Below are 22,469 nucleotides of genomic sequence, written 5' to 3'. Positions count from 1 at the left end.
ATGCAGTGGGAGGTGCTGGGTTAGGGAAGTCAGGAGCTAGCTTCCAAAGCTGAAATACAGACGGGAACTTCAGTAATAAAAAGGTAGGAATCAAGTCTTTAACCTGTGCAACCTGATATAACTACTGGTTCAAATGAAACTATAATTTTCATCAGATCAGGTTGTGTTTATAATAAGACTCTGCCATCTTTTGGAAAAGTGTTTTTCTTAAGTTGCCTCTCTTGGCAACTTTCTGCTCTATATGTCAAGAAGCACTTTTGGAAATGGCAACCTGTGAGATGATGTGGGGGAGGAACTGCTGGAGGGTGGTGTGTGGGGTAGCAAGGCCATTATCTGTGTGGGCAGAACACCAGCTTGCTAGCAAGATATTTAATCACCTCAAGATTATATGTAATTCAATATGGAGTTATTCCTTGCATATAATGTTTAGAGCAGATTTTGAGTCAGAAGGCATAGGCACTGTTCTGAATTTAAAGAAGAGTTCAAACAGTGAATATCAAGAAATCTGGCCCTGTAGTTTGGGTGCATGCTTAGTCAGGGATGATGACCTGTAAGCCTCAAGGCAATGGTATACTACTCAGCCTTGAGATGACAGTGGTGTGTCACTACCAATAGTATATCGTTACTGTTCCAGTTTCTACAATTATTTTGGCTATATTGCACATACAGATTTTAAAAAATGTTACCAAGTGTCTAACCAAGTTTGTTACCAAGTGTTTAATACTACATATCTTTCAGATTTGCCTAGTTGTCTTTACTGTGAAATATAGAGAAATTAAAAAATGAAATTTTTGAGATAAAAAATTTACAAGTATCTTATTCTTAACCATTAGCCTCTGCTAGCACCTTTGTGAATCAAACAGTGATTTTCAAGCTGTCTTTTACAAGGGTTTAGGAGAATGTTCATGCAGATCATTCTAACAGCTCATCTTGGGATTCACCATATTCCACCCTTCAAAAAAGTACACAGCCTTCAAGTCTGTAGGAGGCTGTAGTAAAGGTAGCTGTTGTATACATCCCAGTCCAGAGTTCTCAGGTCACGATTCCTCCTGCCACAAAACCCAAGTGGCCAAGGATACCTCTCGCTTTTTACAGAGGCCCTTTACCATAGCATTTTTGTAGGGCTTGGGGATTTGCTTGCTGCTGCCATTTTGTGCATTTTGCCCTTCAATCGCTCTCCTGCAGGTTGGCAGCTTCTGCACAAATACGGGCTTCGAGAAAGGGCAGGACTGACCAAAGGGAGACCGCCAGGAAGGAGGAAAGGCAGTCCTCACCGTAACTCCTCTTCAAAGAGTTAGACATCCTACCCTACAGGTATGACTTGTCACGTGTCTCAGTGTTTCACTGACGGGAGCAGCCAAAAAGGCAGCCCAGCTGTAATGGGAAAAATATTGACAGAGAAAGACGTGCTGAAAAACCAGACGATGTCTGCTGCCCTGGGAACTTGGAGCATCCCTGAGGAGCACAGCTGGCGTCCTTGAGGTGCAGCTGGGTAACTCAGACATGCTGAGATACCCTTAATAAGCACAAAACTTACCTTCCTTACCACCCGGAAAAACAGCAATTTGTCTGTGAAAAGTAAAAATCAGTCTGGGAAGGCAAAAATTGCTCTAAGAAAACACCAATGCTCGGCTGCTGCGAGGTAGTGTCCTGCCCTCCGCCCCCTTCCCCGGTGTCCTACGCCCCCTTCCCCGTCCCTCGCTGACTGGTCTGCAACTGGGAGCAACTGGGTGGGTGCCGCGGCAGTAACGCTTCAAAAATATTATTTAGCGCGAGAGATACGCATGCATACAGGCAATCCAGAAGTCACTACGTACTTGAGCAGCGGTGATTCACGGCGGGTTGCCACAACTCAGCTTCAAGAAGTCAGCGGCGCCCCGCAGCGGCCCTCAGGCGAGGCCGCCGCCTGCCCTCACGCGGGGCCGGGCCGGGCCGGGCCGGGCGGCGCTGGGGCGGCTGGGAGGCGGCAGCCGGCGCCATGGCGTTCGCGGCGGAGGCGCTGAGGAAGCAGCTGGGCAGGGTGCGCGGGGCCGCCGCTCCGAGGGAGACGCGGGGCGGGAGGGCAGCGTGACAGGGGACTGGGGTGGCGGGGCTCGGCCGGCCCCGCAGGGCTGGGGTCGCTGCCGGGGGAGCGGGGTTTGCCTACCTGGCTGCCGTAAGGCTGTGCCGCAGGTGGCTCGGTTGTTCGTCGGGCTGGGGACGAAGCGTGCGGGGCGCGCGGTGGGACTTCGGAAAGGGCTGTCAGTGTCCTGGGGGCTTGTCTGATAGTCCCTGCCTGCCATCTCAGGGCTCTTCAGGCAGGAATTTGTTTTCGTAGCATCCCCCTGAGGTAAAAACTTTTTAATTTCCATATGAGAAACTGAGCTATGCATACCTAACGCCAGGCTCACAAGATGAGGAATTCCCCATCTGATAGACCTCAGAAGGACTTTACGACCTATTTAATAGGAATACATATTTAATAGGAAAACAACATATTTAATAGAAATATATCTCTTGTATTATGAATATGGGGTCAGCTGGGGAGGGATGGCTTTGGTTCACAGCCAGGTGTGTCAACGCTTACAACAACGTCTTACATTCAAGCTGTGTGGCTGCTCCTCGCTTGGGCACCTTTGATTTTTCAGCCGCTCGGCTTTGCAGCGTCCCGTCAGACCGAACAGCAAGAAGCTGACTAAAGGGCGTTTCTTGGCCGCAGCTTTGCGTTTTCACATGCAAGGGGGAAAATAATGGTGCTGTGTAAGCAGCTCTAGCTATGGTTCTGGTGGGGGGTCTTGCTGAAGAGCAGGTAGGTTTTAGCTGCGGCTTTGTGGCAAGTATCGCAGCGCAGTGAGCCTCGTAGGGCGCTCAGGACTGGCTCAGCCCCCTGTAGCAGCTGTCTCTGCTTACACAGGCAAGAAGGGAGAGGAATGGTATATGCAGAATGAGGTCAGAAATTGAGTTCTAGTGTTGCAACAGCAGACCCGTGGTACTTTCAAAGCTTTTTTTGGTATCAGCTGTTTAAAGCATTTATCTCATGCCAAAGCTATTTATAATGCTACAAGTAATTGTTATCTGCCCCTTCTTGTGTTTCCACTTTCTCTTGGTTCTGTCTCCCTGTCTCTGGTAATGAAAGAAATAGCCTTTGAAAGGAAAATTTTTTCAGTTTTTTTTTCTCTCTCCCTGCTTTTCAGTATAAGTTCAGGGACCTGACCATAGAAGAACTGAAGACTGTTAACAAGACCTACCCTAACTTCACGTTCTCCATGAACACATACAGTAAGAAGTGATACAGTTACTTTGAATGATTCTTACTTGCCATAAATTCAGATTGTGTATAATGTGAATGTCTTCCAGGTGCTTTCCTACCTTTATTCTGACTTGCAGCAAAATTCCTCTTGCTATGTGACTATTTTTGAAGAAAGCATGCATATAAAAACCTAATTTTAATGTGTCAATAATTGTAGAAGGTTTATTTTTTAAATTTCTGTATGTGTAACAGCATTTTCCCATATCCTGTGATTCTATTTAAGGAAATTTTATGTCTTTAGCTTGTGAAGTCTAGTTTCTAGGTTCCTTCAGAAAGACTGAATGTTCTTATGACACCAGAATTTCAGAGAAGTGATTTTCAGACTAGTGATATCCTTAGTTTTACCAGTGCAGTCTTCATTAGGATTCCATTAAGGAGTTATCACAAAGGAGGATGGGGGGGACGCAGCAGACAACACTTTTGTAACATTGGTGAATAGAGCAATGTATTTGATTTCTAAAATAAAAATAGCAGTGTATGTTTGTAGTTGTGGATGTGATTGCCATAATCATTTTGATTTTTAACTTCAGCCTTCAAGGATGGATCCCAGAAAGACCTCCTGAATTTCAGTGGTACTGTTCCAGTGAAATATGGTAAGAGTAATTGAATGTAATTTCCTTACTAGTTGTGAATCTAATTGTAAAATGTGCTGGGTACGGCCTCCCAACAACATACCATGCTGATTGGTCATGGAGAATCTTAGAAAAACGTGTGGCTAAAGTAGTAAAGATGGCTTTTCTGCTCTGGCAGCCAGATGGGAGAAGTGGGGAAAAAACGAGAGTGCTGATACTCATTTCCAGCAGCCAAAAGGAGTTAAGTTTGCTCCTAAATGTGTTGTAAATGAAGTGGAATGTTAAAATCAAACATGAAAACCATGCCTCTAAATTATTAAATTAAGTTGTGTTAGCATGCATATACGAGATGAGGTACCCTTTCTCATTTTGGGTATGCTCAGGGCTAATGTACACACACTATAGGATCAAATAACCAAGAATGTGAATGAATACAAGTCTGTGGTCGTGCCTTTGGGATCCTGGTATTGCTGGTGTTGGTTTCTGAACTGCAGCTTGAGTAAAGGTGGCTGTAAAAGAATTTGCCTAAATTGGCAGAAGCTGCTTCTGCTCCATAAACAAGTATCTTCATGCACACATAGATCTTGAAATAAGACATGAGATAAGTCAATTAAATAAATAAAAAATCATATAGTGTGACAGATTTATTTGCCTAGAGAACTGGACACGTTGGCTGACAGAGAATACCCAAGGGAAAAAAAAAACAACAAGAAGAAGAAAAAAGCTTACATTAATCAAGACTCAATCAGTGGCATGTCAAGTTGATCCAGACAAGTCCGCTTTTGTGAAGTGGCCTAAGTAACATAAATGCTTTTGAGTGCAAAACTAGAAAGTGATTTGTCTGGCTTTTTGTTTTTCTGAAATGTGAATCACATGCACACACACTTTTCTTTTTGTTTCTTCTCAGTGCAGAGGTTGGTAATGGTTTTTGGTTTGTGTTGAACAGGTAATTCCTATAACATACCTATTTGTCTGTGGATTTTGGATTCTCATCCCTTCGCTCCCCCCATTTGCTTCTTGAAGCCGACTGCGAACATGGGCATTTCAGTGGGAAAGCATGTTGATGCTCATGGCAGGATTTATTTGCCCTACCTGCAAAACTGGAGCCATGTAAGAGGGGCAGCAGGGGAAGGAGGTGTCTGGGAATAGTGTCTGATGTTATATGGAGAGGGGTGGATAGGGTCTGGGGCTTTTTGTTTTCTGCGTTGATGTTAAATGTGTAATGATTATGCAAAGAGAAGCAGAATGTTAGCACCTCTTGAAATTACAGCTTTCAGCCAGTATGAGGTGATCATAAGGAAAATTGCAATTGATTCTAAAGACAATTATTTTAGGCTGAATAAGAATGGGATTGAGTTTGTTACAAAGTATTTTAAGGCCTGTGTTGACTCTTTGATGTTTTCCCCTTTGTTGCAGTGAATAATGAATAATAATAGTAGACAAATTGAGTATCCCTGGAACGTTCAGTGGAAGTTCTGATGTTTTGGGGATGTCTTTTTTAAATAGAACTATGCAAATCATTAGAACAGAGATTCAAAAGCCAGTGCTGTTGCTAAATAATTTTATGCACCATTAAATAACTTACTTAAATATGACTGTCAGGCCAGCAAAAGTGATTTAATGAAAGCTAGTTTTCGAAAAAGGATAGGATATATTTTCCATAATTAATAGAGAAATTCCCATGGGAATTGTTTCTATTGCTCAAACTTCCACTGTCTTCTTGCCCAAAGAAGAACTGAATCACCAAAGCTGTGCTCAGTTAAGCTCATCTAAGAAGGAAACTGTCTTTCCTCTAGCTAAGATTTGCCCTGTTTATATTATTTGATGTAGCTAGATCAAAGGCCTTCATATGTCCATGGATGCTTTCAAAAACTAGTTGCACTGGTCATTTAAATTCTGTAATTCCTTTTTGTTACATTCCTTTTAAGCTGCACTCCTGTTTGAAAAGTATCTTCTTAAAAAGTGATGCTTTTCTTTACCTTAAATCTTTCCATGTTAAGGGTGTCAATATTTATAATTTTATCTGATTTTGTATAGCTATGACTCTTTATGAAACTGCTTCAGTTTACAGTTGATACTGGTATGTGGCAAAGCTAGTCAGCTATTTTGTCATATTCCTGTATTTCAGCCTAAATCAACTATTGTTGGATTAATCAAGGAAATGATTGCAAAATTTGAGGAAGAGCTCCCTCTGTATTCATTGTCATCTTCTGACGCAGCCAGGCAATCAGAACTTCTCTCCTACATTGCAAAGATTACTGAAGGTGTGGATATTTTCGTATATTGGTGATGTTCTAACACATTGTACTTATTAGTTATTGTACTTATTAATTTATTGTTATTACTTTATATCACAAAGATGCTTGCATAACGTTAACATCTGAATTTTTGGTGCTTGCATGTCCACAGTGTTTGGTGTTTTCTCTTAAGAGCCTCTTCTGGAATAGAGAGCTCAGACTCTCTTTACTTGAATAAGCGGTTCGTTTTGGTTATTTGCATTTAAGCCCACTGAAAAATGCTGCACACTTAGCACTACTTATTTGTAGGAAATTACTGCAAGAAAATTCATTGTGAAATCTTGTGGAAAGAAAACATGATTTTAGAACAAACAAGTTGATTTTACCCCATCACAGTCATACGTTCCCTCAGATCTCACTTGCTCGCGCTCTCACATCGGTATTTGCAAGCCCTGAGACCTGTCAGCCCACAGCGACTGGTGTGCAGCACTGAGGACAAGGAGTGCTGGTGTTTAGGCCATACTGTGTCTCTTGGGTTCTTCTCGTTCAGTGGTGGCAAGCTGATTTTGGTCTTGTCTTTTACAACCTTCAGGAGTGGATGCTCTTTGGCATCTTTTGCCTCACTGTTTTATCTCACCTATTGTAAGTCTTGGGCAAAATTCCTGAATTTCACAGTTCTCATGATTTACTTATCTGGGTATTCTATGGCTCCAGTGCTGTTCTTCATCTTGACACATACTCTTCAGGTCAATCCTTTCTTCTTTTAATGAAATCACAGATGATCATCTGTGGCAACTAGTGCAAATCCTTCCCTTTGAACCCTTTTCTGCTGTTTCGTCTGGTAATAGTGTACACAGACACGTTTGTGAGCACACTCGTGTATGCTATACATGTTTCCAATCAATTGATCTTAATGTTTCTGTTACAAATCTCTGTGTGTTATACTCAGAATGGGAATTGTTGCATTACCAGTATCATTAGCTAAACGGTCGTTGTATTTTAATCAAACTTGATTTTGAATGTCTTTTCAAAATTTTAACTCTTTTACAGATTTTCTGACCCTGGTATATATTCATGCCTGTAGCAGTAGCAAAGGTAGTATTGTTTCTATGGTCTTGGTGTCTAGTTGCTGCTTATTATTACGCTCATACGTTCCATTTAGTGAGAAAACATTCCTATTGAGAGAGGAGTCTGTGTGTGTTACACCTTTGGAGTTAGTTAGGATGAATTTTCCATGGTCAGACTTGACCACTATTTTGAAGAAGCTTATGTAAGTTGGTTTAACTCCATCTGTGATCCTTTATGAAGCTTCGATACTTGTATTGATGTAGTATGGACCAGCACATCAGTTTGTGTTTTCCTTTTAATTGTAGGAGAAACTGACACGAAATCAAAGAGTAAAACTGGTGGAGACAAAAATGAAGGGCGTTTCAGCAAAATCACTGTGGTTGGAGCTGGAGATCTTGGCATTGCCTGTGTGCTAGCGGTTGCAGCAAAGGTATGTAATTAATGTAAATAGCTACAGACCTGATTAATATAGAGGCTTCCAACCTAGTTCTTAGTGTCTGACACACAGAACTAGCTCAGCATTTTCAATAGTCGTGTCACTGCTTATGTCATTTGCCTCTTCCCTTCAGTTAATTTATGGATGCACAGAAGTGATAGTTTCTGCTATGTTTTCTCAGTCAGTTTTTGTAAATACAAAGGATTGAATTAGGAATTCACTTACTTTGAAAATCCTTTGTTAATAGGTTGTTGCCTAAGCTGTGGCCTGTTAGAATTGGGATCTCCTCGTCACCTGGAAAGGGGTTTTATAGCTGCAATACGGTGCAGACCATCTATATGCTCAGAGACAATCTTTATTACTTTCTAGAGATGTTTTTGTTAATTTGTTTCATAATGCCTTATTTTCCAATTCAACTCATTAAACTAATTCCTTTTTCTTGTGATTTGTCAGTAATTTTGGTGAGGTCTGCCCATATTGCCTATTTTATACACAGTACAACAAATGCTGTTTTGAATTGGAGAAAGAGCTGTTTTTATTCCCACCACTGGCAAGAACAACTTGTGTTTTATTGTTGAACTGTTATTCATTTAGGGTGTTGCAGACAAGGTGGTTCTTCTGGATCTTTCTGAAGGTGCAGCAAAAGGTGGAACCATGGACTTGGAGATCTTTGCTCTGCCAAATGTGGAGATCAGCAAAGGTACTAGGTCTCATTGCTGGAATGGCTTTAGTTGCAGAGGTTGAGGTGATGTAGCTCGATAGCTCTTCCACGGTAGGAGATGGAACTGAATTGAGCAACATCTTTCATCCTCATTTTTCCTTGCTTGCCTGTGATGTTTTTATGTTCCTTGGACCCTCCACAAGACAAAATTGGGGAGGCTTTCACATCAGGCTTCTGAGGTGATTTATCTTTGTCTGGGGTCAGGGATGCGTTCTGGTTTCACCAAGCATCTTACTTGATTATTCTGTTTCCACCTGACATTGCCTGTTCTACATCCTTTGATCTTACCTTGCAGATGTTGCTGCTAGCACATTTTTGTTCCTGAACCCTGCTTGTTGAACTGTACCACAAATCTCTGTTCGTGCTTTTGTGCACCTGTTACATATTTATGTTTCTCTCTGATAGTGGAAGCTTTATGTCGTTGCTGATGATGCTATTAGTAGTGTCACAGTGTTACGTCATGCTTCTGTACTGTAACCTGTTAGTGTGCTTATGTCTAGGTTTGGGGCAGGCTGGTATTACGTCGTTTAGTAAGCTTACACTTTGTAGGTGTGCTAGGCGTTTGCTTTGGCTGCAGCTGGTTTCAGAAGTGGTATTACAGTCAGGTAACATCGTAGGCTAACATAAGTAGGCTTTTGGAACTCTTCTTATGGCTGTCTACACGTCCTTCATTGAGCTAAAAGAACAAATAAGGATAAAGGAGTAAAGTCTCTGCCCTTCTTTTACAAGTCAGAAGAAGAATGAAGCAGCCTTTTCATGGGTGGATTTTTTTCCCTTGCCAAGAAAATTAAGTTTAGAAAGCTTATATATCAAAACTGTATATGTGTTATCCGGTTTGTGCTTTGTAGCCTTGGGCAAACTTCAGTCTGTCTTCTGTGTTGCCCACTATGAAATAGGAAGAGTGGTTCTGTGGGAGAGCTGTGTTTTGCAGGTGCTGTGGAAGTGCCCCACATTCCAGTTGCGGGGTGGGGTTGAGACATGAGGGGAAGAATCCCTAACTTAAGCTGCATGCTGCAGTTAAGCATTTAGGACAGCATTTTGGTTTGCATCTGAAACTTGATAAAGTAACATAAATTTTTAAAACACATTCTGTTTATATTTCCAGATTTTTCTGCTTCAGCTGATTCGAAAGTTGTGGTGCTCACGGTTAACTCTCTGGGTGATGCTCAGACTTACCTTGATGTCATACAGAGCAATGTGGACTTGTTCAGGGGAATTATCCCAGCAGTATCACGCTACAGTCAGAACTCTGTTCTGCTTGTTGCTTCCCATCCAGGTGCGCTGGTACTTCACCTAATGTTCTGTCCCTGCAATGGCTTTCTTTTTGGGCTGTTTTAAAAGTACATTACTGCAGAATGCACCCACTTAGTCAGAAATTCTTGGTACTCTGAAAGATATTTTCCTTTTCAGCATTGAGCAGGACACTGTCTTTGAGGGGGTTTTTCTTAACTGTTACCAAGGTAAAAGAAAATAGCGTACTTTGTTTTGTTTAAAAGGTATGTATTTCTGTATGTAGCTTAAATGTCGCTGTACCTACAAGATTAGCATCCATTAGCTGCTGTCTTGTCAGCTGTTTTATGTGTGCGTTTCTCCTGTGCAGTAAGCATAGATGTGTGTGTGTCGTGTACCATGTGATCAGACTCGCAGACTACTAATAGGTGTAATGTAGTGTCACTAGTGAACATTGCAGCTGTATTGGGGGGGGGAAATCCAAATCTCTTTGGTAAGGAATACTGTGAAATAAGAAAAGCAAAACACAACTTAAAGGGCAAGAAGTATGTGTGACCTTGTCTGTCCTGCAAACAGGCTGAAGACATTGCTAGCCCTTTTCTATTTTTCAAGTGCTTCGTGGCCTTCCTATCATTTAGAGCTGTGGAAATGGAAAAAAGATTTCCTGCCTTGTGGGGAGGAAGAAACTCTGGCTGCATTAAACTTAGAAGCACATGAGGGCTTTGGTATAGGGAAACATAGTGACTCATTTTGAAGTTTCCCTTGACTTCTCTTAAAACTTAACTTGGTCTGTGAATCTTCTTTGCCTCCTCCCCACCTGACCTGGTGTTTTGGTTGAACGGAACTACTGAAGTGTTCATGCATGCTTTTGCCTTTTCTAAAGAAAACAAGTCCATCCTGAGTTTTGTAACTGACTAATAGTTTACAGTTGGGCTGAGTTTTGATTGATCCTTTATTGTCAGCATATTTTTCTTTCACATATAGTTGAAGTAATGACGTATGTGTCATGGAAGCTCAGTGCATTTCCCAAAAGTAGAGTTATTGGAGTAGGTGGCAATCTGGATACCGAGAGATTTCAGTATATACTCGCAAACCTTTTGCAAGCACAGGCACTGGGAAAAGATGCTTGGATTGTTGGTGAACAAGGGGAAGACAAAGGTAAAGTGATACGGTGTCATGACTGTGAGTATTTAATGTTCTGGCAGTACTTAACTAATTGAGAAAAGTATTGAAGGTAGTCATGAACAGGGTAGTAAAATTTTTATAATGTAGTTCAAAAGAATAAGATTCTGGTCTATGACCAGGTCTGTAGACCTGGGGTGTTTGCAAAAGTATTTTACGTTTGTCACAGTAAAAGAAAATACAACCTTGAATGCTTTTTAATTGGTGTAACGATGTAGATTAGATTGAAAGAGAAAGGAAGTGTGCTATAATGTGTAGCAGGCTACTGCTAATGTAAAAATTATTGCCTATTAATTCATTTTTAAGCAAGTGTCTCTGGTCAAGTACTACTTCAGAGTTTTATTTCATCTGTCTAGAGACCCTTAGTGGGTCATCAACTACATTTGTCTTGTTACGGGGGAAGGAAAGTTTGGAACCTTGTTTTTTTTTTTTTTTTTTCCCTTTTCCCCACCCTGTCTGGTCCCTATTTTAGTCACTGTTTAGATGTAGATTTAAATGCTATGTTTGTTTCTATCTAGTACTCTCATGGACCAGTTGTAACTCACATGCAAATCAAACTGAAACAATGGCTGCTCATAATTCAAAGGAAAAAGTGGCTAACAGGTAATGCCATTATAATCTTAAGGTTTTTCCTTCATGTTCAAATACTTGAAGTTTGCAGGGATTTTGTTTTTCTTCTGTTCTTCATGAAGAGGAGGAAGTTTGCTCTAAAATTTCCACAGTTTCTGAGTTTCTATGAATGTGTAGGTCTGTGTGTCACTCATTTTTATGTAAGAGTATATACCTGCTGATTTTCTAATGTTTTTAATAATGTTGTGTCTGCAATGGTATCTAATGACAAGACAAGCTTTGTAGAATATACGTGAGAACATCAGAGCTGCCGGTTCAATTATGTCCGTTTTAAAAAAAAAAAAAAAAAAAGGGGGGGGGGGGCAAGCTTTCTGGCATAATTTTCTCAGAGTTTGTGCAGAAGCAGTTTACTTCAAAGTGAAGTAGAAGTTTGGATCAATTTACCTGATTTATTTATCCACTCCTTGACAGAAAAAGGAATTGTTACTACTGTGGGTAAAATATATATTAATAATTTCTTGAAGGAATGTCTTTATTCTCTTCTGTTGTTTCCCAAATAAGAGAGTCATGTTTTTATGATATGCTTATATGCCTGTAGGGTTTTACATATGAACCAAAAAAAAGTAATAATTTAAATAATGAAAATCTAAACAGCGTTTTCTCCCCTTTTTGTGGTTTATGTAGAGCTATGGAAATCCTAAAGGGAAAAGGTCAGAGATCTTGGTCTGTTGGGCTCTCAGTTGCTGATTTGACTGACAGTATACTGAAAGATAAAAGAAAGGTTCATTCTGTATCCACCCTGGCAAAGGTAAATGGGTTATCTTTTGGTTGGCACTGTAATGATGTTATTTATACTGGAAAGCCTCTGTTCAGAAGTAGCACTGTTTTCATGACTTTCTTCCAACAACCACCTTCAGTTCTAGTCCAAGCGAAGCATAAACCAGTTGTTGTGTTAACCTGAAACCAATATTAAAAGTGGATTGTCTTACCCCAAAATACAAATGTTTAGATGGAAAATGTGGTCAAGGTTGCTGACCAGCTCCCCAGGAACAGCTGGATTTGGCAAACGAAGAGAAATGTGTCACAATTTAAGTGCTCATTGTTGAATGTAGATTTTTGTGGGGACCAAAAGAGTTCAGTATCATTTATTAAAGTATAAATTTTCTGACATTATTTTATTTGACCAGCTTTGAAACAGCTGTTTTTGTTACTCCTTGATTCTTTACATTGAGGAAATCATTAAACTCCATTTAACTTAAAATTGTAGACTAGACTTTGTGTGAAGTTTACCCAAGAGGCTTCATTAAAGCTCTAAGTCATTTCAAATGAGTAAAAAAGAGGTAGAAGCATTTATTGGTCGCTCCTACTTACAGGACTCGGAAGGATGGTTCACGTTCTCAGTGCAGGGAAGTTGAGCACAAAAGGCTGCTCACTGTAATCAAGTACAGATATACAGCTCATTTCATCATTGTGTTTTCAAGTGAAGTTTTTAATTCTTTATGAACTAAATGCAAAAGTAGAGGAGTCTCTTAAATTACAGTTAAACTTACTAGTTAGAGTAACTACAGAAAGTAAAATTTCATGTACAGATCCTAAAAAGAAACAAAATCAATAGTGTAAACTTGAGCTACAATGATGTAACGTTGGTGAAGTCTCTCACAGAATGAATACATGATCGATACTCAAAAAATATTCCCAGGAGGGATTTTTGTTTTCCCAAAGAAATTCCCCAGCTAAATTGTATCATGTAGTATCAGCTTGGCCTGCATCGTAAAGGTCTGATATATTTATGTTGGGAAACTCTTCCAAGTGTAGCATGATTCAAGATATTTTTTAATTCACACTGTAATATCTTATAGTTTCTGTACAGTAAAGCATTGCACGGGGTCTAAAAAGTGGAATTCGAGCTATGCAAAATCATGCCATGTGATGAAATCTCCTTGCTTAATTAACATTATCAAGTCACTTTGTGGTTCTGTGCTTCAGATAAAGATCAGCAGAAATAAACAACTGACAGTGTTCTTTGCACGTTGTTTCAGGGATGTTGCAATATAAACAGTGAAGTATTTTTAAGTCTTCCATGTATTCTTGGAACCAGTGGAGTGATTGAAGTGGTCAAACTAGAAGAAGATCCATCAGTGCAAGAGAAACTGCAGAGCAGTGCAGGATCAATTCATGACCTTCAGCAGCAGCTCAAACTGTAAGCACCAGGGAAGCCGCAGCGTCTGCTCACAGAAGCTGGAGATCTGCTGGGCACAACTGGTTGCTCAGTGTATACGGTTTTCTGTACAAGACAAGATTTTTTTTAATTTGCCTACCACAGTGCTTTCTTTATGTGGATTTGGTTTACATTATTTAACACTGCACTGCCCGGTACAAATTTCTGTCTTGAAAAGTGCACTTTGGGTAACCAAAATGTGGAGATGAATGTGCAAGAATGCTTTATGTAAATTCAGGTGGTATTTGTCTGTAGTATTTCCTTTTTCCCCAGCTAATTATGGCCTGATTCTTGTTTTATTCCTAACTTCGCACCTCAGTAGGACACTGTCTAGGACAGGAGCTTACCCAGCTCCTTGGACACTCCAGCGAGAATCCTTCCTCCTCTTTCCACGCGCTGCCTGAGGGACTTGTGTAGCACATGGCTGGTTGTAAGGCAGCTCGTAGGGGCAGCAGGGGCTGCGCTTTGGGAGCTTGATCTTTTGTACTTAATGTCTAACGTCAATGGACTCCGTCCTTGTGGGTTATGAAGGGGGATAAAAGCCTGATTTAATAGTACACTGAAGTACATATGGATTTCTGTTGTACGTTTAATGATGCCTGAGGCTTTCTGGCCGTGACTGGTACATTTTATGAGGGCGCTCAGGGCATCGAGGGGCGCCCCTCAGGGGCAGCCGGGGCACCACAGGGTTCAGAGGGCAGCGGGGGGGAGGGGGGGAGAGGCGGGGCCGGGCGGAAGGCGCCGCCCGGGAAGCGCCGTCAGGGCCGGGCGGAAGCGGCCGCGCGGGCGCTTCCTGTTTGGGCCGGGGGCGGGCGGGCGGCGCCGCCATGGCGTTCTCGGAGAGCCAGCTGAAGAAGATGCTCGCCAAGGTAGCGCCGCGGCGGGGCGGCGGCTGCCCCCGGCGGCGGGGGGGCGCGGGCTGAGGGGCGCGGCGGGTCGGGGGGCCGCGGGGGCGTGGGGAAGGGAAAGGAGCCGTACGGTCAGCTTTGTGCCTCAGGACCCGAAAGCCGTGGCAGGGTGAGGCGTTATTCCTCGCCGGGCTCGCTCGGAGGCACGTAGTGACGGCTGTGGTGTTCTGCGGGCGAAAAGCGAGCCTCGTCCAGCTGCTGGGGGTGACAGCCCCCGAGGTACCCAGAAGTACCCGTCTCTAGGCACCTAACGGGAGTTATGGGCTTTGTTCTGGGGGATGTTGTTGTAATAAAGTTCAGTCGTATTGTTTGCACAATGTAAACGTGACATATGATAGACAAAGATCTGATCAAAACGGATGGGTCCTTCACCTGCAAAGGATCAGAAGCACCTCTCCTGTTGTCAGCTCGAAAATGAATGCTGAATGCTAACTCGGTGCCAGCAAGTGACGGTGTGTTTGTATTCACCTGTCTTCCATTAATGAGTGACTGACATGCCACGGGAGGTGGGGGGAAAGAATCAAAGCTGACCCCTTGTCCTCATCTCTTTTCCGTTCCACCCTGCCTCACCCCCATTTTATTGCCCCCAGTGCCATCTGACTTTCTGTAGGTAAGTTCAATGAAAGGTGCAGTGAATTGAGCAGTTCATGAAAAGTGAAGTTACTGTTTCAGCACTTTTTTGTATTTTTCAATAATAGTTCCACTTTCTGTTCTATAGAGGAAATCTAAGGAGTAGGCGTAGCTGTGTGTGAGATACCAAAACACTAAGCCCCGGCTCGGGAGAACACAAACTCGTAGTTTAATTTCAGGTATTGACCTGCTGCCTGATCCTGGCAAGCTTCATCTCTTTGCGGCCTGTTACCTGATATGTTGAATGAGGAAGATGCATTTGCCATCTGATACTTGAGGAAAAAAAAAAAAACCTTAAAAATCAAGGGTTTAGAGTAATCAGTTTTAGTTAGCTTTATAGAGATCGCTAGGATCTTGCATTTTCCAGAGGGATTTTGGCATTTCTTGGAAATCCTCAGCTACTTCCTATATGAACATAGAAAAAGATTGTCTTGTAATATCAGTATTACTATGTCTGCTAAGCAAGCAGGCGCTGTTTTTGTCTGTTTTTTGATTAAACTGACCTGGGACCCTTGTGCTACAAGCAGACTTAAATCCTTATTCCAAATCCTTATGTTTGGTAGGAGCTTCTGTTAGTGAAAGCCTGTTTTGGTTTTGTTCTTTTTGTTCTTCTGATTGTGCCAATCTTCTTGAGCCTACATCCTGTACTGTAAGGTGTGTTCCTATAAACGATCCCCTCTTTTTTTTACATGGCTGGAGAAGTGCTCTCACTCCTGCTGTAGAACCACATCTGGTGATGGGGGCACTCACTGCCCTTCTCCAGCCTGGCCTCACTCTGCCCTTGTTTGAAAGTTGCTCTTGTGGGTAATGGGATCGTTTATATGACAGATTTCCCCTTTCATGTTAAAATTTGAGGTACTTTTGACTTGCTTTCTGAGTTACTAAGCTTGGACTGGAGGAAGGCCTCAAAATTGTCCTGTGTAAATAGATATTAGATATTTTATCACATTCGTTAATGAGTAAAATCCTGGAGTTGCAGCTTTTGGTAGACTAAGGTGTTAGGGGAAGTGACGGGGCATGCTCAGCCCAACTCCTCAAGGAATAGTTGTGATGCCCAGTGGTAGTAGCATCTATGTCAGTCTCTGTAGATATTAGAAAAAAGTGTTAGTTTTGAAGTTTCACAACTCAGGGGTGTTTTGTCAGAGCAAAGGTGACCCTTAGCCATGGCACCAGGCTTTGCTCTTGGATAACATTGGAATTCATTTGTTGCCAGCGTCTGTGTGTGTTGGGTTTCAGGCTGCATTGTGGAGGGTCATGGAGGAATGAAGGGACGCTGTCTGTGGTCCCTGAGACACCTGAAGATTGCCTTTTTACAGAGCTGCACCACCCGGTGAAACCAGCTCTCTGCTGGTCAGGAGCATCTCCTCCGTTGTCTGGGGGTTCTTGTTCTGAGACTTGAGTTCTGTGCTGAGACTCGCTCCCTGCTTCCAGGGAAAGCAAGGGGATGAAACTGGTGGTGTTATCAATAATATGGTGCCTTGAAATGTCTGCTTTCTAGTTAGTAATAATAATAGCAATTGTAATAATAATAGCAATTGATTAGTGCCGTGGTACCAGTGCTATGAAAGTGGTCTGTGAAGTTCAGATTGTACATAGCTGTGCGTCAGGAATGTTTAAAATGTCACACTATTGGTTCAGAGATGCAGGTGGGGTTTTTTTGTTGTTGTTGTTTTTTAGATCCACAAATACTCTCGTGGCCAAGGGTATTCTTTTGTTTCTCATAGTTATCCTTTGTTTTCTTCATATTTGTATTACAAATTGTATTAAAAACTTTAAAACTGCGCAAAATTCTTTAGAGCGTTTCTACTTTGTGGTTATTGTATGTGTCCAGAAGAGGATTCAATAATTTTCCTTGCTTTTCTAAATGAAGTAGATTTAGTTTTTTTGATAACGGCATGTGGGTAATTTTAATTTCAATCAGAAGATATCAAGTGTTTGTCAGTTGGAAAGGTATATGGCGGTTTGTTTTGCAGAACTTCTGGTAAACGCCATGTCTCAGTATTTGGCTTAGCTTAAAATATTACATTGGTTATGGGTAGAACATCAATGAAAATGTGATAGCTTTCCCAAAACTACTTGATCTGTAGACTGTTATTTAAGAATAAAAGCATCCTAACATGTTGTTAAAATTGGGTAAATTATATAGGAAGTGGAGCGCAGAAGAATGTCTGTATATTATCAGCGTAAACTCTCATAAATGCAGGTTATTTTGTGAAACAAAACCAAATTAAATTACAGTGAAGCTTTAGGCTCTAAAAATATTCTTTCTGTTTGTTTTGTAGTATAAGTACAGAGACCTCACCGTGCAGGAGACGACCAGCGTTATTACTCAGTACAAGGACCTCAAACCTGTTATGGATTCATATGGTAAGTCTGCGTGACAAAGTTTTTGTTACTGAATTGTTGTTGTTTTACATATATTTGGTAGCTTTTGTGGGAATTCAGGAGATTAAAGCTAGAATATAGAATTTTAAGATAATCTTTTTGATCTTTGACATCAACACTTCCCTGGAAACAGACAGTAATACAGAAAAGTTAGCTAATGTGCCAAGGAGTGTTGCATTTTGCCACAGTTAAAATTTATTTGATCGCTCGGAGGTTGGTACTCTGGAAATTGCTGGTATCTTATGAATTGTGGGGATTTTACCCTGCTGAGCAGCTAAACTCCACCCCAGCTGCTTTCTCACTTGCCCTCCTCAAAAGAAGAGGGTTCAGCTGCTCAGCAGGTGAACCCACCACACAAATTCAGCTTTGCTGTGATACAAAGACATTTTTGGAGTTCTGTCTATTTAGAAAGTACAGTAAGTTAATGTACAAGTACTTCATTAAAAATGAATATTTGTGGCAGTGCTTTAAAGTATGAGGAAAGCAGTCATGCATATAGAAAACTGGTATGAGGGGTTTTGTAATGTAAATTAACAATGACTTAATCACTATTAGCTTTTTTTTAAAGGCTTTGTGTAAATTTCAGTATGTTAAAATGCAATTTAGGGTCAGTTTCAGAGGGTTGAGGGTGTGATTTCTCAAAATACAGTGAGCCAGTGTAGCTGCTGATCACCTTCTGTTATTGTGGGTGGTGAGGCCCTGGCACAGGCTGCCGGGGGAAGCTGTGGACGCCCCATCCCTGGAGGTGTTCAAGGCCAGGCTGGATGGGGCCCTGGGCAGCCTGGGCTGGTGGGAGGTGTCTCTGCCCGTGGCAGAGGGTTGGAATTAGATGACCTTTAAGGTCCCTTCCAACCCAAACCATTCTGTGATTATCTCTGTCACCTGTAGGATTCCTCTGTGAGACAGTTCATATTAATAAAATATGATAAAAAAATTCATAGTACTTTGCTTTCTAGATTACAGTCTGGATTGACAAGAATCGAGGAGGGATGTAGGCAGGTAGAAGTTAAATGAGTTTTAACTTGAAGTGCTCCAAGCCAGCAGCTGTCATGGAAGTAAAAAATATATATTTTTATATTAATAATAATATAACAGTAATAATAAATTGTGCAGTGGCCAGAGAATCAAAAGCAATCGTGAAAAGTCTGTGGTTGGAATCCCCTAAGCAAGTTTGCAATTACAATGGAGTGATCAGAATTCCAAATAGCACTGAGCTGTAGCATGAAGCTTGTTTGTTACCTCTCTCTTCCTAAGCTTCCTTGGAAGGTTGAGCACAGAACTACTTACAGATGGCTGGTACTGTTTGGAGCTGTGAAATGAGAGATGAGAAAATGGTTACGTTGCTGTTGAGATAATTTTCAAGTTTGTAGTAATAAAGTAGTATATACCCCCCATGTAAGTCCTGACGTGTTCTGTCTACCTTTGTAGAACGTTAGCAAAATAATTGTATATGGTCAGCTACATTTGAAGTATGACTAGAAGCTTTCAGAAGAGATTAAGAAAATAAGTTTTATTACCAAAAGTTGATTTATTAAGCCAAGAGTAATCCATTGTTTTGAAACCTGGACACAGTGACTCAAAACTGAGGTCAGGGTTCCTGTGCTTTTTGTGAACAAAGACCAAGATGTGGCTGCAAGTCAAGTGTTACTCTTTTCTTCCTCTTCAGTGTACTATTTGGTTAAATTGCCTTTAATGGTGATGTAACAAATGTAATGCCTGTGGCCAAGTAGTTCTTGGTAGTCTTGCTGACATGCTTGTTTGGAGAAAGCATAAGGAATTCTCTGTAATCCTCAGATAAAAGTTGTTACTTATAAATGGAATTGAAATTATCCTTGTAGCAGTTCTTATGATGAGCAATTTGTATGGTTCCTACATGTTCTACTTGGACTCTGAGGAGACAGTTTTATTCGCGGTGAAGGTAGCTTGACAGCAGTCAGTCAGTGTTTTCGCAGAAATACATTATTCGTAAGAGGTTACCTCACTGTAGACAACCATTTACTAGTCTGTAGATATGGAAGAGCAGAACTTTTCAATGTACTTACTTACAGGTAACGTCTGCATTTACACTAGCAAATAGATAGGATATAACCTGAACAGAGATCAACACAACAAATGGGTTTCCTTTAAAAACACCGTTTGTTCCCTTTCAGTTTTTAACGATGGCTCATCTAGAGAGCTGATGAGCCTGAGTGGAACCATTCCGGTGTCTTACAGAGGTATGCTATTTTATTATTATCAATAATAATCATCAATATTGCCACCCTTATATTCCCAAATCACATTTAAAACTGTTCAGATTTTAGTGGTTCAACTTCAGTACTTCCATGATCGTTATTTTTGTGAAATCCTTTACTTAACCACAGCATATTTGCCCTAGCTTTGCTGTGGAATAAAATTTTAGTGTGCATCGTTTCTTCATGCCTGTACAGCTCTGTAACTTGTGTTTATCTTTCAGTACTGCGTGTGTTTCAACTTCTCTAATTGAATGTTGCAAACCACTTATTGCTGCAGCTAAGGATAATTCAGATTAGAATCTTGTAATGTTACATTGCGGAATAAATGAGATAATGTATTAGTGGTAAACAGTAATTGTAAATGAAAGTTAAATTATTCTGAGTTCATCACCATATCAGGAACTCTTCGTTTGAGTGTTATCAGTAGATACTGGCTTTGACTTGTGTCAGTGCAGTTGAATTTACTGGTGGTACAAGTTTTAAAAATCTGAATGCAAAAGAACAGGACTTATAAAATCTTTCAAAACCTCTTTTTAGGTAACACATACAATATCCCAATTTGCTTGTGGCTGCTGGACACCTACCCTTTCAACCCCCCAATCTGTTTTGTTAAACCCACTAGCTCAATGACAATAAAGACAGGGAAGCATGTTGATGCGAATGGAAAGATATACCTTCCTTACCTGCATGAGTGGAAATACGTAAGTATAAGGAACTTGAAATTGTTAAATTACTCCTCTGAATTTCTTTAGATATTTGTACCATTTATAACAAAAAGCATAGTCCTATTTACTTGGCATCTTAAACCATTTTTTTAAAGAAAGGAACTGCTTATTGTTTTTAATGTCTTAAAGTTCCGAATGTTGTGTTCTCTGTTGCCTGGTTAATTGTGCCTTTAGTGGCAGCTTGTCTGATTGAACAGTGCAGCATGGGCTTCCTTGCCTGGCAGAACACTGATATGAAGATAAGGATATTTACTGTGAGATAAGAGTATTTACTCAAGGCGAATTGTAAATTCTGTGAAGCATCTCTTGGTTGACATTAATCCGTGATGAAAATGGTCTGCTGCCATGAGCATTTGGACTACTTGAGGCACACTTTACTGGAGCTCTGAGTATATGTATTTGCTTTACTAATAAAGAAAGGCATTGAGCAGTACAGGTTTCAGAGAAGTTTTGACCAAAGCATGGATATTTAAAGAAAATAAAATATGCTGACAAGGTCAGAAGAACTTGACAAGATGCACAGTTCTATCAAAAGTGATTAGCAGCAATAAATTTAATAAGCATGGGTGGTAGTTCAGCACTTGTGTGGTAATAGTGGAAAGATCAGCACATAGGTCTTGCACAAGCGGGAGGATCATCTAAGATGCAGATAATACGGAATTGATTTTACTTGAGAGATTGGTAAGAATAAAATAAATTTGGTTTTTGGATTACTGAGTGGATTGCAGAGATAAGAAAATCAAGAAATAGGGTCCTTAATCTAGTACTGCATTCATGAAGCTTGCCTTTCATTTGGAGAAATGAAATCATACCTATAAAAAAGTAGTTACAAACTGTGAGAAAACCAGTGTAGTTATACTTAAAGGAGGTTTACATGCAACTCCTTAAATGGGCTAGATTAATTTCTGTTTAGCCATTCTGAGCCGGAACAAAAGCTGTGTTGTATTATCTTGGAATGTCCCAAAACTTACTGATCTGTGCTTTTTTTGTGTGGAAGAGATGATTTAAGTTTCAGGAAATTATTATAATCCATCATCGTGCAGTCATCTGCAGTCATTTATTGCCCTGTGGTTGATACGGCACTACGTGCTAACCAGGTTATTCTGGAGCTAAATACTCAGAATCGTGTATTCCTCTGTGCTGTTTTGAATACCAGTTAGCTAGGTTGCAATCTGTAAAGGAATCCATAAAGAAAGTTAAATATACATGTGTGGGTGTTTGTGTATATGCATACAAACAAATGAAAGGATGGCTTTTCAGAGCTGATAGAATGGTATCATGTTGTTGTTAGAGTCAGGTAAACTAACTGCCAGCATAAATCAACAACTTCTGATTCGCTTATCCTCACAGCCTCAGTCAGACTTGCTGGAACTGATTCAAGTTATGATCGTGGTGTTTGGTGAGGAACCTCCAGTCTTTTCTCGGCCTACTGTTTCAGCGGGCTACCCACCATACCAGGCAACTGGCCCACCAACTAGTAAGTGGTTGTGGCTACCGATTTCCACAAATGCTCTCGTTAATATTCCAAAGTGTGGTGGTGTTCTGCATGGTTTGTTTAGAAATTATACTATGCTAAAGTGGCTTTCTGTACTGATGCGTAATGAATTCACTTGTGCTGTGCTAGACCTTTTTGATCTATTGGAAGAATGTATATGTTCGGGGTTTTTTTTTGGCTTTTGGAAGCAGGGGAAAAATCAAGGTTGTATTATGTGGGGGGAAGCAGAAAAAGGTAACAAAACAAACGAACAACACACATGCTTTCCCTCCCCCCAAATCAAAACAACTGCTAATGTGTCAACATTCAGGGATATCTTTAAAAAGACATTATTGAGATAACTGTATCTTAATGTTTTTTGTATTTTGATAATACAAGTACATCTGTTAAGAGCTTCCTGAAACATTTCGTATGCCAGAATCCTACTGCTTGTGTTGCCCATGTGCACAATCATATTTGTTTGTCTTTTTAATAATTTCTGGCTGAAATTAAAACAAAAACCTGCCTCATGATTTTTCAGGCTTCTCTGTTGATTTGGTACTCTGATTTAGGACACATTTTATTGCAAA

The 22,469-nt window shown here is 40.8% G+C and overlaps 2 protein-coding genes across 5 annotated transcripts in view; both read left to right on the top strand.

Moving 5' to 3' along the window:
- Window positions 1-1,851: 1,851 nt before the first annotated feature.
- On the top strand, window positions 1,852-14,088 carry UEVLD (UEV and lactate/malate dehyrogenase domains). Of its 2 annotated transcripts, XM_083839045.1 has the most exons (13): window positions 1,866-2,020; window positions 3,174-3,258; window positions 3,820-3,882; window positions 4,808-4,971; window positions 5,990-6,125; window positions 7,149-7,193; window positions 7,472-7,596; window positions 8,197-8,302; window positions 9,429-9,599; window positions 10,538-10,711; window positions 11,254-11,338; window positions 11,990-12,113; window positions 13,345-14,088. In XM_083839045.1, the coding sequence occupies exons 1-13, from the start codon at window positions 1,979-1,981 to the stop codon at window positions 13,507-13,509; spliced, it is 1,485 nt and encodes a 494-aa protein (XP_083695171.1). In that variant the 5' UTR covers window positions 1,866-1,978; the 3' UTR covers window positions 13,510-14,088. The 2 variants fall into 2 exon arrangements, with proteins under 2 accessions (XP_083695172.1, XP_083695171.1); XM_083839046.1 differs by lacking the exon at window positions 7,149-7,193 and having other exon boundaries at window positions 1,852-2,020.
- The window catches only part of TSG101 (tumor susceptibility 101), a 20,998-nt gene continuing 12,002 nt past the window's right edge, over window positions 13,474-22,469 (top strand). The window contains exons 1-5 of one of the 3 annotated variants that reach the window (XM_083839055.1): window positions 13,474-13,505; window positions 17,344-17,428; window positions 19,597-19,662; window positions 20,218-20,381; window positions 21,756-21,882. In XM_083839055.1, the coding sequence (XP_083695181.1) occupies window positions 17,416-17,428; window positions 19,597-19,662; window positions 20,218-20,381; window positions 21,756-21,882 (370 nt within the window). In that variant the 5' untranslated portion in view covers window positions 13,474-13,505; window positions 17,344-17,415. Of the gene's footprint in view, window positions 13,506-14,233; window positions 14,393-17,343; window positions 17,429-19,596; window positions 19,663-20,217; window positions 20,382-21,755; window positions 21,883-22,469 lie in introns of those variants that run through there. The other 2 variants (XM_083839053.1, XM_083839054.1) reach the window with 2 other exon arrangements.

Source organism: Anser anser, assembly GCF_964211835.1.
Source record: "Anser anser genome assembly, chromosome: 5".
Taxonomy (NCBI): domain Eukaryota; kingdom Metazoa; phylum Chordata; class Aves; order Anseriformes; family Anatidae; genus Anser; species Anser anser.
The sequence above is the reverse complement of the archived record's forward strand: the minus strand, read 5'-3'. Positions and strand labels throughout refer to the sequence as shown.

Coding starts and splice junctions, on each gene's coding strand:
- UEVLD (XM_083839045.1), top strand. CDS start 1,979: ATGGCGTTCGCGGCGGAGGCGCTGAGGAAGCAGCTGGGCAGG. Junction 2,021..3,173: donor TGAGGAAGCAGCTGGGCAGG/GTGCGCGGGGCC, acceptor CCTGCTTTTCAG/TATAAGTTCAGGGACCTGAC. Junction 3,883..4,807: donor TACTGTTCCAGTGAAATATG/GTAAGAGTAATT, acceptor TGTGTTGAACAG/GTAATTCCTATAACATACCT.